The following is a 12,519-nucleotide window of genomic DNA, read 5'->3' on the forward strand; positions in this document are numbered from 1 at the left end:
TAAACCAGGAATCACGGGCATGTAGATTAATGCCCTGGAAGAGTGTAAAATGAAACCCAGGGAGAGAGAAAAGAGGAGTGGAAAGGCCTGGCTCCAGTAAAAACCAACAGGAAAGAGGCAGCAGAGGAAGAAGCAGCCTAAAGAGAGAAAGAGAGATGGACAGAGGGGGAGCCCAAGAAGGAATGGGGAAGCCTGGGATAAAAGTGTACAGTGTTTCAGAAAGAAGAGCAAAAGTGCAAATTTTTACATGAATGAATTCCTGCCAAGAAAATGCCTTGTTATTTAAACAGTGTTCCAAAACCAACTAACAAACATTTTTCATCAGGTTACAGTACCTTTTAGTCACAGAATCATCTTAGTCTAGGTGAAGAAGCAAGACATAAAATGAACTAAGTTAATTTGCATGAGTAAATAAGATTGTTCTAATAATAGACAGTGAAAGTGCTACACACTTGGACAAGCCTGACTAGAGATTAAAAATGGAGTAACTGTTAGAAATGGGAAAACCAATATGACCTAGACAGCTTTGCCTAAAAAGAAAAGAAAGAGAAAAAAAAAGTAAGTTGAGCCATAAAGAAGAAACACTATGTGATATTTAAAAAAAAAAAAAAAGGTAATACCACAGAGGATTCAGGAGTCTATACAAAGTAATTTTGTAAGTAAAGTTAGTCAAGGCTAGGTATCACAGATCAGCCTACACACGTCTGCACAACACACACACACACCAAAGAAACCCTTATCTAGCTCAGAGTGAATAAATTTTGAAATATAGATCTTTAGATGTTCAAATACATCTCTCTTGACAACTATGCTATCCTATTGTATTATGTTGGATATATTTTATTAAAGTGTCACAATTCTTTATTGGAAAAGGATTGTTTGTTATTTGTTTGTTCTTTACCTTTTCAATATACTCTTGGGGGGAGGGGGTGGATGCCTCCACTTATCCACATAGCAACACAATTAAATTCTAAACATTTAAGATAAACAAGAAACTTCTGTTTTTCAACAAAGCAACAGACCTTACTCATAGCAGGTAGAGTTAGTCAATTAGATAAGGCATAAGACAGGGACTCCTTTAATTCCCTACATTGATTTCTCCTGTGCTGGAAAGTTAATTTTTGGCTAATGCCATTAACATTAAGATATATACTCTCATTTCTTGGTTAAGTAAAAGCACACACAAATTTATTGTTCAAATACACATTTTAGGAGTGTGGCTATTGTTTTTTTCTTTGTTAGTTTTTTACCTAGTGATTTTTAAAATTTTAAAAATAGCAGTACTACTCCAGAATGTAATTCTTCTAACAAAATTAAGCACAAAAATTAAGTGTGGTACTCAAAAACTTAAATATCTATCAGTCCAAAGTTGATACCCAAAGTATTTCAATGGCAACTCTCTTTTTATTAAATAGCCACAAGATTTAATATGCACGGGAGTATAAGAGACAACGAAACAGACAGTAATTATACCACTTCCCCCCCACCCTGAGATTTTTAAAATGTTTTCTAACAACACTGAGACCCTTTATATCTGCTTCCATATAGAATCTAAACAAACTATCTGCCTATTGTTTAAAAAGCCAAACAACACCTGAGTGTAATATCAAACCCAACTACTGTATATAGTCTCTAAATGAGCAAAATACAGACAATACAGTATTTCCTTGGCTCTCAAACTAGAAATACTATGGTTACATCAGCAGTAAGGTCTAAATGAAAACAAATTTCACCACCCTTAAAAGATATATAACTGTCATTGTTAATAAAAGCCAAGTTTGCAGCTGGAAACTGCCTTCTAGCCAAGGACAAGATGTGTCTATTACAAATTCTTGGTTTCTGGGACATCCTTTAAATGACCAAAAAAAAAAAAAATCAAATAACATTAGTTCTTGCAAATATAATGCAAAATAGCATGCTAATTAAAGTCTTCAGGAGTCAATGACAAAGAAGGCTTCAAGACCACAGTACCTATCATTATGGAGCAACAATACACATTAAGCAATCACTAGGCCTTCCAAAAGGCGTTATTATGGTTCACCATGATCAGAGGATTGTGGTGTTATATTTAATCACGTTTTTACCTGGAAGCAGGTGTTTGCAGGTGTCGAAAAGTAAAACACTGTTTCTAACTGTAAACCTATACTGTAGTTCTAATCAACTGTATAGTAATGGCACACTGATCTAGCTCACCGTGATTTCTGTATAAACTTTCTAATCCAGTACGAGGTCAGCTGCATGAAGCAAGCTCATCTGCTGCTTTACCAACAAAAACATAACTTGAGTCATTTTTATCAAAATGCCAAAACTCACACACTTAGAACTAGACCCAGTTTCAATGACCAGGAAGTTAAAATGTAACACAAGGCACAAAATAAACCATGAGAGTGATGTCTCACTGGGAGATGTTATTGCTATCTAAAGCAATTGTCAACCTTTCCATAAAAACATAGGCATCTCAAAAGTAAAGTCTAAAGGAACCTAATTACAGAAGCCATCAATAACAAAGTAAACACAAATAAGCCATTATAGAAACAAACACCAAAAATAAGGAGGAAAAAAGACAAGAGAGGCAAGAGGGCATAGGGGTGCCACCAATACACGGCTTTTGTATTTCTGTCCAGCCTGCTCAAAAAATTTCAGGAAGCCTGGTGTAAAATCTTCTGGACCCTTCGGAAGATGCTAGTATGAAGGCAGTATGAGCCACTTGACAGCTCAGGCTGAAACTCACAGGACTTCTAAGCAGTGAAAGGAAGGGCATAAACTGAAGAACAGGGAAAGCAGGAGATTTTTAAGGCAGTTGGAACGATAGTTCCATTAAGCCGTTTTCCAAAGCTGTGCCTAAACCGTCCACGGGAAAAGACTTGGTTTTCTACCCAAAGCAGTGATTCATAGCAACAGCAAGCAGGCAGGACCCGCATCAGTGTCAGAGAGAGAAAGTGGTCCAGGAGCAACAAGGATTCCAGCTGCCCTCTCAATCTCCAGAGGGAACCCTGGATACACACATGAAATATACAAAGCCAACCCCTGTCCAGCCCTACTTCAAAACTACCAGAGGATGGGGAGTGAAGGAAAACAAGCTAGTGGTATTCCTAGTCATCTAAAAATGGAGAATTCTGTGGTCTGAGATGATCAAGATAGGGACACTTCAAAGTAAGGAAAATGCCCTTGCAAAAGAATCACTGAAGTGTCTAAAAACAAAACCAGGCAAGGTTTCACCTCCCTACGGGTGAGGCTGGGACGCTCCCACCATTCAGCCCAAAGCCCCAAAAGCCGATGGATCTTCTTAGACCCCCAAGGTAGCTGACCCCCACCCCACACTGGTAGGACAGACACCTCAGAGACACAAGCCACACAGCTGGGCAGGGACGTCAGCTCTGCACTTACCTCACAGGTGGGGGACCCGCAGGCCTTGAGCTTGGTGTCAACATCTCCCTCAGGCAGACCAGTCCGACGAGTGGCCATCATTTCATTTCAAATTACAAAGAAGGGACCAACCCTTGGGAGTCCACATTGGGAGGGAAATGCCACCATGCACCAAGAAGGTAAGAATTCCACACCAGGTTCCGAGAGGGTGCAGGGTTGCTGAGACAAATGAAGGTTTCAATGAAGCGCCTTTCAAATGCCCTGATGAGGATTCCTTCCGACTTCAACGGCCTTCACCGTCTTCGTCCATTTCTCCAGACGTAAAAAACAAAGACCAGTCTCCTGTGCAGCTAGTGAGGCCAACTGCAGAAAGCGGTCCCCTTCGTTCCTAGCGCTCCTCCCAAGTCCGAGAGCAATGCTAGCGCGTCGTGAAGGCTCTCCCAAAGAGATCTTTCCTAAAGAGGGAAAAGTTAAAGGACATGAACTTTCTCCAGACGCTGACCTTGGCCTTGCCCACGAGTCTACTCCAAGCTCGCCCTTCCAGCACTTGGAAAGATAATTCGGTCCATGCTGATGAATCAAAAGATGAAATAATCTTCCCATACAAAATAAGAAAGAAAGGCGGGGGGAAATCTTTAAATCAAGGGGGAAATGAGAGACATCAGAACGGCACGATGATTACCTCAAACATGCCCGGACTTTCTGCAGCCGACAAGAAAAAAACATTCCCCTTTCAAGTGCATTTAAATTCATGTATTTTCTGGGCAAATGAGAGGGAGCTTATGTTCTTCTGCATCACCCGAATAAGAAGACTTTACAGAAGTTTTGTCCCCACGAGGCTAAAATGGGAGAATACTTTTTCAAAAACACGCCTTGCTCCCCGCCACCTCCCCAGCTCCCTAAAATAAAAACAAAAAGTCAGGCTCGGACGCGGCCAGCGGCTCTGCCGGTGTTTCCAGGCGGCCTGGGGGACTTGGGGCGCCCGCCCTCCGCCCTCCGCCCCGACCGGCCGGTGTCCCCGAGGAGGCGGCTGTTTTCCTTGGCCCGCGGCGGGGCTGGGCGGGGACGGCGCGGGGCCGGGCGGGGAGGTGTGCGCAGCGCCGGGAGGGAGTCCCTCTCCGGGGCATTATTCCGGAGCCACAGAAATGAAGCCGCAGCCCCAGCAACTTTTATTTAGTTGCCGCGCCCCAAACTACGCCTCGACACGATCGTCCCGTTTTCCCGGGGCCGCCTAGGGGAAAAATAATTTTTTTGGGGGGGGGGGAAGAAAACCACCACCCACCTACCACTATTTCCTCCGCCCCTTCCAGAGGCAGATCGGGGAGCGCGATCTCTCGGGAAGGGCGGCCCAAATATGTACTTTCAAAAAAGAGTGGGGAGACCCGAGGGAAAAGCCAAAAGCGAGGGGGCTCACCCTCCGCGCCCCGCCTGGCCCGGCTTCCAAGGCGCAGAGGCGAGCGGCGGGGACGCGGGCAGGGCGCCGGGCCCAGCCGGGGCGCGCTAGGCCGCAGGCTCGGTTAATATTCATGAGCGCACGGGAGGCGCCCCTCCTCCACGGCCGGCCGGCGGGACCCCGGCGCCCGCTGCCGGCCTTTGTGCCCTTCCCTCCTCCCGCCCGCCCTCCCTCGCTCCGCACACGCGGGCGCGGCCCCTCTGCCCCCGCCGGGCTCCCGCCACCACTCTCTCCGGCCCCGCGCCAGCGCCCGGGCGGGGTGGCGGGAAGGGAGGGAGCCCGCGGCGAGCCCGGCTCTCCCTCTCCACCCGCCCGCCGGCGCTGCGCCCTGTCCGCCGAGGCGGAAAGTCAAGCAGACACGCACCGGAGCAAGCGCGCCGAGTAGATCCGCACCGGGCCCGGCCGGTCCCCCGGACGGCGCGCACGCCTGGCGCACAGCGGACCAAGCGGGAGGACGAGCCGGCGCTACCAGCCTCCGCCGCGCTCCGAGGCCGCCGCCCCCGGCCGACCGCTCCCAGACACCGCCGCGACCTGCCCCGGCCGGCCCCGGGCTCTCGGCCGCCGCGGGAGGGCGTGGGGCGGGGCGGCGGCCGCCGGACTCTCCCCTCGCCTCGCCGGGCCGGGCCGGGGCCGCGCTCGGGCGCCCGCGATCGCCAAGTGACAGAACTGCTCCGCTCCGCAGCCGCGCCGAGCTGTTTCCCGGGGGCGGATTTCTCGCTTCTTCCTCCCTGGATCCACCTCCTCCCACTCCACCTCCTTCCCCTCCCCTCCCCAGGGGAGGCTCTGGGGCTGAATATTTTCTGTCTTGAATAATATGGTCCGGGGAACAGACGCTGAAGCAGGGGGATTAGCCTGGGGCGGGGGTCGGTGGGGGTGCTCGCCAACCCCCTCCCAATTTACGTCGGGACCTACAAGCCCTCACCCGCCCCCAACACCTCCCCAAAAACCAAACACAGAAAACCCTCCCCGCCTTCTCCAATCTCCAGAGCGCTGAGCGGGAGCGGCCGGGAACCTGGGCTTCCACTAGGAAGGGACCCTGTTCTCGGCGTCAGGGCCGGGGAGGGGTTGGGGGGGGCGAGGATTCTAGATACTCAGAATTAGCGGGGGTGAGTGTCAGAGATCACGGGTCCCAGACTGCGGGGTACGCGTCCGGGTGAGTTTTTGCCCCTATCTGCAGCGGGAGGGGTGCGATATGGGACTTCAAGATAAGGGAGTGTCCTTTCAACGCCCGACTGCAAAAGAGCTTCTCTTTAAGGAGGCTGGGGGCTCGCAGCGAAGCGTTATTCATTCAGTCCTTTGCCCTTTTCATATCTTCAGGGCAGCTGAACAATTCGGCGCGGCTAGCGGAACTGGGAGGGAAGGTGGAGGCGCTTCTCCGCCCCGCAGGTCACAGAGGCGCGGGGCCGGGAGCCCCACACCCGCCCCTCCCGGCCAGATCCCGGGGCTTAGCCCCAGACCCCTGGCGGCTCGCTCCGCCCCGCCGCGCTTCACAACATCTCCCGCTGCAAATGGGCCAATCGGAGGACGCGATGAGAAAACACCAACCAATCAGAGGCTGCTGACTCAGGCTTCCCTCCACCCTTTGCCCCGCCCCCGCTAGGAAAGCCACAGCCCCTCGGTCTCCCCTTCCCACCCCGCCCGGGTCCGGGGAGGTGGCTCGCCCTCCAGTCCTCTTCCAGCTGCAGTGGAGGAGCGGGCCGCGGCGGCGGGGTTTGTCACCTTGTCACCCTCATCTTCGCCTCCTCCCAGACACGCCTCTCCTCCCTTTCCCAGTCCTCCTGCTGATGCTGTTGAGGGGCATTTTATCTTCACGCGGGTGGGGAAGTACCAGCTTTTGTGTCTGATCAGCCGCCACCACCCTCCTGAGGGAGAAAAAAAAACAACCCAAGAAGCTTTGGGGTCTGCGTACCTTTTCCTTCTTTTTTTTTAACCACACTCTCCCCATGAGATTTAGAGACAGTTCCCCGCTCCACCCACCCCGCCGTCCACACCCAGCTCGCAGTCCGGAGCCTCCGGTCCTGTTTTTTTTGTTGAGAAAAAAATCCAAAACCACTCTCAGGAGCCTGAAAACCTGTGCTGTGGTTTTTTTTAGACCTTCCTAAGAGTGGAAGGTGCCAAACATTAGAATATACAGCTAAGTCCTTCGCCTTAATTAGAGGAAAGACTCATTTTTATATGGCCATGAAATTTGCATGGTCTGGACAGCCCCTAACAAAACTAGTCAGCTAATAACAAAGAAAAAAAGGATAAAACAGAAGGAATGCCTGCCAGCCAGTGGGTAATTTACTGAACAGCTCACTGGACTACAGTAGTATCCAATTCTGGATACTGTAGAGTAAATGAACTAGAAGTGAGTAGAAAGACAGGGTTCAAGTAGTGTACCTCTACTGGGCTTAAAGAATATGTCCAGAAAGAGAAAAACAATTTTAAGCACAAAACAGCTTCTTTACAAATGCAAATGGGCATGCATGGCATAACTTGGGTCTCTCACAGCTAAGGACATGTAGGGTTAAGGTTTTTGTCATGGAAATTTTTATAAATGTTGATTTTGGAAATAAAGGCTTTCAGTTTGGTTCAGTTCAGTTCAGTCGCTCAGTCGTGTCCAACTCTTTGCGACCCCATGAATCGCAGCACGCCAGGCCTCCCTGTCCATCACCTTCCCGGAGTGCACTCAGACTCACATCCATCGAGTCAGTGATGCCATCCAGCCATCTCATCCTCTGTCGTCCCCTTCTCCTCCTGCCCCCAGTCCCTCCCAGCATCAGAGTCTTTTCCAATGAGTCAACTCTTTGCATGAGGTGGCCAAAGTACTGGAGTTTCAGCTTTAGCATCATTCCTTCCAAAGAACACCCAGGGCTGATCTCCTTCAGAATGGACTGGTTGGATCTCCTTGCAGTCCAAGGGACTCTCAAGAGTCTTCTCCAACACCACAGTTCAAAAGTATCAATTCTTCGGTGCTCAGCCTTCTTCACAGCCCAACTCTCACATCCATACATGACCACTGGAAAAACCATAGCCTTGACTAGACGGACCTTAGTCGGCAAAGAAAATGTCTCTGCTTTTGAATATGCTATCTATCTAGGTTGGTCATAACTTTTCTTCCAAGGAGTAAGCGTCTTTAAATTTCAGTTTGGTAAAGGAGACTAAATGTTAGCCATGGAAGGAGATGTGAAAAGAAGGTAAAACACATTTTGGGAATTGTGGGAAAATAACATAATCTAGGGGGTTTCCTAGGTGGCTCAGTGGTAAAGAATCCTCCTGCCAATTCAGGAGATGCAGGTCCAATCCCCAGGTTTAGAAGACCTCCTGGAGGAGGAAATGGCAACCCACCCCAGTATTCTTGCATGGAAAATTCCACGGACAGAGAATCCAGGTGGGCTACAGTACATGGGTGGCAAAGAGCTGGACATAACTGAGCATGCATGCCCACAATGTAATTTAGAAAGCCATTTCTATAGGAGATAAGTGGAAGGATGGGGATTACAGTCTAGCTTCATCATTTACCATGTGACGTAGGGCACAGTTTTACTTCTGTAAAGTACTAGAGCTAACAAGTAACAGTGACTACTGTCTAGGTAGCACTGCCAGCTGAGTATTCCTCCCAGAGCTTTCGGTTCAGTTCAGTCGCTCAGTTGTGTCCTCCCAGAGCTTTACACAAAACTTAATGAGACAGGTACACTGCAGAGCAAGAATTCAACCCCAGGACATAGGGTCCAGAGTCATGTTTTTCTCTATAACACTATCCTTACTTCTAACACAAGTTTTAATAATAACAACAGTAGCCAGCATTTACTTAGCTTATCCTGTACTGATCATTAACCCTACATCTAAAATCAGTAGGATTCTGTTGTTCTTGCTACCATATTTATCTTTTTAAAATTAATTAATTTGCCTGCACTAGGTCTTAGGTGTGGCATGCAAGGTCTTCCATCTTTGTTGCAGCATATGGAATCTAGTTCCCTGAAAAGGGATTGAACTCAGGCCCCCTGCATTGGGAGCTCGAAGTTCGAACCACTGGACCACTAGGGAAGTCCCAACCATATGTATCTTATATGCATTAGGCTATCTGGATGCAAAAGAAAAAAAGACCAGAGCTAAGATTTGGGAAACCTAAGTCCTAGCCCTCTCCTGGGATCTCCAGTATGACAGGACCTTCCCACTCTTGTTGGGCTGTTGAGAGCATCAAATGAGACAATAGACATAAAGGAGTTTTTAAAAGGTAAAAACATCATTCCAATTAAAATATTACTATTTTATTACTATTATAATAATAAGCATTACTATAAAAATATTACTATTATAAATACATATAAATATATATTTATATTACATAGTAATATAAAATATTATTATGAAGGAGGGGTTTGTCCTGTTTTCCCAATAGGAACTCTATACTTTTATTTCATTGGCATTTATTAGGAACATATTAACCCAGCTTAAAAAATTAGGTCTATTCCTTTCTAAGGCATGAACAGTAACAATACTTTAATAACTGCTTGAGCTCTCATGTAGATGTATTCTGAATAGACCTTGTGGAAGCCCTCTAGGCATCTGGGAAGCAGCAGCCTTCTCCTTTCCAAAGGCTGACAGTATAATTGGTGGAGGATGCAAAAAAGGCTTGGCGTTGTTTTCAGCTGCCCATCTTGGGTGTTTCACTCATTAACACCTCCACCAGAGGGAGGGCAGGAGAAAGGAAAACCAGCCAAACCTAAATCCTGTGGCTACTTGTTAACTGTTCCAGTGAGAGATTTGGTGAAACAATAGGTTTGGGGATCTTTGGAACTGAGGAGACTTGGAATTAGCCGTGGGTTTTGCACTTGGTGGTACCTTGGTATTCTTTATCCCAAATATCATGGCTAAGCAAGAACTCACAGTAATTCTAGCTTCGTTTACTTTGAAAGGCTGATATTTTCTTCTTTTGAGCATAACTAATAAATGTGTAAATTTCCTAAATCTAACGTCTGAGAGTCTCCCTTGAAACAGTCCCAGAAATTCCTCACCCCTGCCCCTGCCTCTCTCGTGTCCAACTCTTTGCGACCCCATGGACTGTAGCCTGCCAGGCTCCTCTGTCCATGGAATTTTTTAGGGAAGAATGCTGGAGTAGGTTGCCATTCCTACTCCAGGGGATCTTCCCAACCCAGGGATCGAACCCGTGTCTCTTCTGTCTGTATTGGCAGACAGATTTTCTTTTCTTTTCTTTTTTGCCACTGATGCCACCTACAGTTATATTAATAGCAATTCTAAGACAACCTTGTACACTGTAATTCTTGCAACGTAGGCAAGACATTCTTAAAGATGGGAACTATAACCTCAAAATGTTCAGCTTTGAGTTTGTTAATGACACAATATTATTGTTTTGGTCATTATCTGAAAAAGCCAAAAATAGAACTATTAATAAATTGTCCTAGCCCCTGATCTAATGTCATTCGGTGATAATCTATGGATGATTTCTACTCTCAGTATGAAAGTTGGTAATTCTAAGAAGCACAAGTGTTTGCCAGAAAATTCCACAGATGAAATGTGTAATTGGGATGAAGCATTTGCAGAACTATATGTCTGAGGCAGTTAAGACCAATAGTGCCCAGAGGATTAAGCCTTTTTTTTGGTTTTAGGACTATACTGTATATTTTATTTATTACTCATACAATAGAAAAAGACACATTATCTACTAATATTTCTTTGAAAAAAGACTTTCTTGTTGAATAACTACAGAGAACTCACCTTTCTGGCAAGGCATTTAACTATTGTAATCAAGGAGAGGCAGTGATTTTCCACAATAAGTAATTTCTAGGGAATTCCCTGGTGGTCCAGTGTATAGGAATCAATACTTTCACTGCCAAGGGGCCAGGTTCAATCCCTGGTGGGGGGAATTAAGATCTCAAAAGCCGGAAGAAATCAAAGAGGACACTAATAGATGGAGAAATATACCATGTTCATGGATTGGAAGAATCAATATAGTGAAAATGAGTATACTACCCAAAGCAATTTACAAATTCAATGCAATCCCTGTCAAGCTACCAGCCACATTTTCACAGAACTAGAACAAATAATTTCAAGATTTGTATGGAAATACAAAAAACCTCGAATAGCCAAAGCAATCTTGAGAAAGAAGAATGGAACGGGAGGAATCAACTTGCCTGACTTCAGGCTCTACTACAAAGCCACAGTCATCAAGACAGTATGGTACTGGCACAAAGACAGACATATAGATCAATGGAACAAAATAGAAAGCCCAGAGATAAATCCACACACATATGGACACCTTATCTTTGACAAAGGAGGCAAGAATATACAATGGAGTAAAGACAATCTCTTTAACAAGTGGTGCTGGGAAAACTGGTCAACTACTTGTAAAAGAATGAAACTAGATCACTTTCTAACACCGTACACAAAAATAAACTCAAAATGGATTAAAGATCTAAATATAAGATCTGAAACTATAAAACTCCTAGAGGAGAATATAGGCAAAACACTCTCAGAAATAAACCACAGCAGGATCCTCTATGATCCACCTCCCAGAATTCTGGAAATAAAAGCAAAAATAAACAAATGGGATCTAATTAAAATTAAAAGCTTCTGCACAACAAAGGAAACTATAAGCAAGGTGAAAAGACAGCCTTCTGAATGGGAGAAAATAATAGCAAATGAAGCAACTGACAAACAACTAATCTCAAAAATATACAAGCAACTTATGCAGCTCAACTCCAGAAAATAAACGACCCAATCAAAAAATGGGCCAAAGAACTAAATAGACATTTCTCCAAAGAAGACATACGGATGGCTAACAAACACATGAAAAGATGCTCAACATCACTCATTATTAGAGAAATGCAAATCAAAACCACAATGAGGTACCACTTCACACCAGTCAGAATGGCTGCGATCCAAAAATCTGCAAGCAATAAATGCTGGAGAGGGTGTGGAGAAAAGGGAACCCTCCTACACTGTTGGTGGGAATGCAAACTAGTACAGCCACTATGGAGAACAGTGTGGAGATTCCTTAAAAAATTGCAAATAGAACTACCTTATGACCCAGCAATCCCACTTCTGGGCATACACACCGAGGAAACCAGAATTGAAAGAGACACATGTACCCCAATGTTCATCGCAGCACTGTTTATAATAGCCAGGACATGGAAACAACCTAGATGTCCATCAGCAGATGAATGGATAAGAAAGCTGTGGTACATATACACAATGGAGTATTACTCAGCTGTTAAAAAGAATTCATTTGAATCAATTCTGATGAGATGGATGAAACTGGAGCCAATTATACAGAGTGAAGTAAGCCAGAAAGAAAAACACCAATACAGTATACTAACACATATATATGGAATTTAGGAAGATGGCAATGACGACCCTGTATGCAAGTCAGGAAAAAAGACACAGATGTGTATAACGGACTTTTGGACTCAGAGGGAGAGGGAGAGGGTGGGATGATTTGGGAGAATGGGAATTCTAACACGTATACTATCATGTAAGAATTGAATCGCCAGTCCATGTCTGACGTAGGGTGCAGCATGCTTGGGGCTGGTGCATGGGGATGACCCAGAGAGATGTTGTGGGGAGGGAGGTGGGAGGGGGGGTCATGTTTGGGAATGCATGTAAGAATTAAAGATTTTAAAATTAAATAAAAAAAAAAAGATCTCAAAAGCCATGCCACAGTCAATAATAAAATAGAAATAATAAATAATAATAAA

General features: G+C 45.8%; 1 protein-coding gene across 10 annotated transcripts in view; it reads right to left on the reverse strand.

Moving 5' to 3' along the window:
- ARHGAP21 (Rho GTPase activating protein 21) overlaps nt 1-5,520 on the reverse strand; it is a 129,450-nt gene extending 123,930 nt beyond the window's left edge. For 3 of the 10 annotated variants that reach the window (XM_042230534.2, XM_027976623.3, XM_042230533.2), the window contains exons 1-2: nt 5,184-5,520; nt 3,388-3,821 (exon numbers count right to left, since the gene is read on the reverse strand). In XM_042230534.2, coding sequence (XP_042086468.1) covers nt 3,388-3,468 — 81 coding nt within the window. In that variant the 5' untranslated portion in view covers nt 3,469-3,821; nt 5,184-5,520. Of the gene's footprint in view, nt 1-3,387; nt 3,822-4,048; nt 4,408-4,648; nt 4,819-5,183 lie in introns of those variants that run through there. The other 7 variants (XM_060397349.1, XM_042230532.2, XM_060397350.1 and 4 more) reach the window with 4 other exon arrangements.
- Between the last annotated feature and the right edge of the window lie 6,999 nt (nt 5,521-12,519).

This window comes from Ovis aries, chromosome 13, assembly GCF_016772045.2.
Source record: "Ovis aries strain OAR_USU_Benz2616 breed Rambouillet chromosome 13, ARS-UI_Ramb_v3.0, whole genome shotgun sequence".
NCBI classification, from domain to species: Eukaryota; Metazoa; Chordata; class Mammalia; order Artiodactyla; family Bovidae; genus Ovis; species Ovis aries.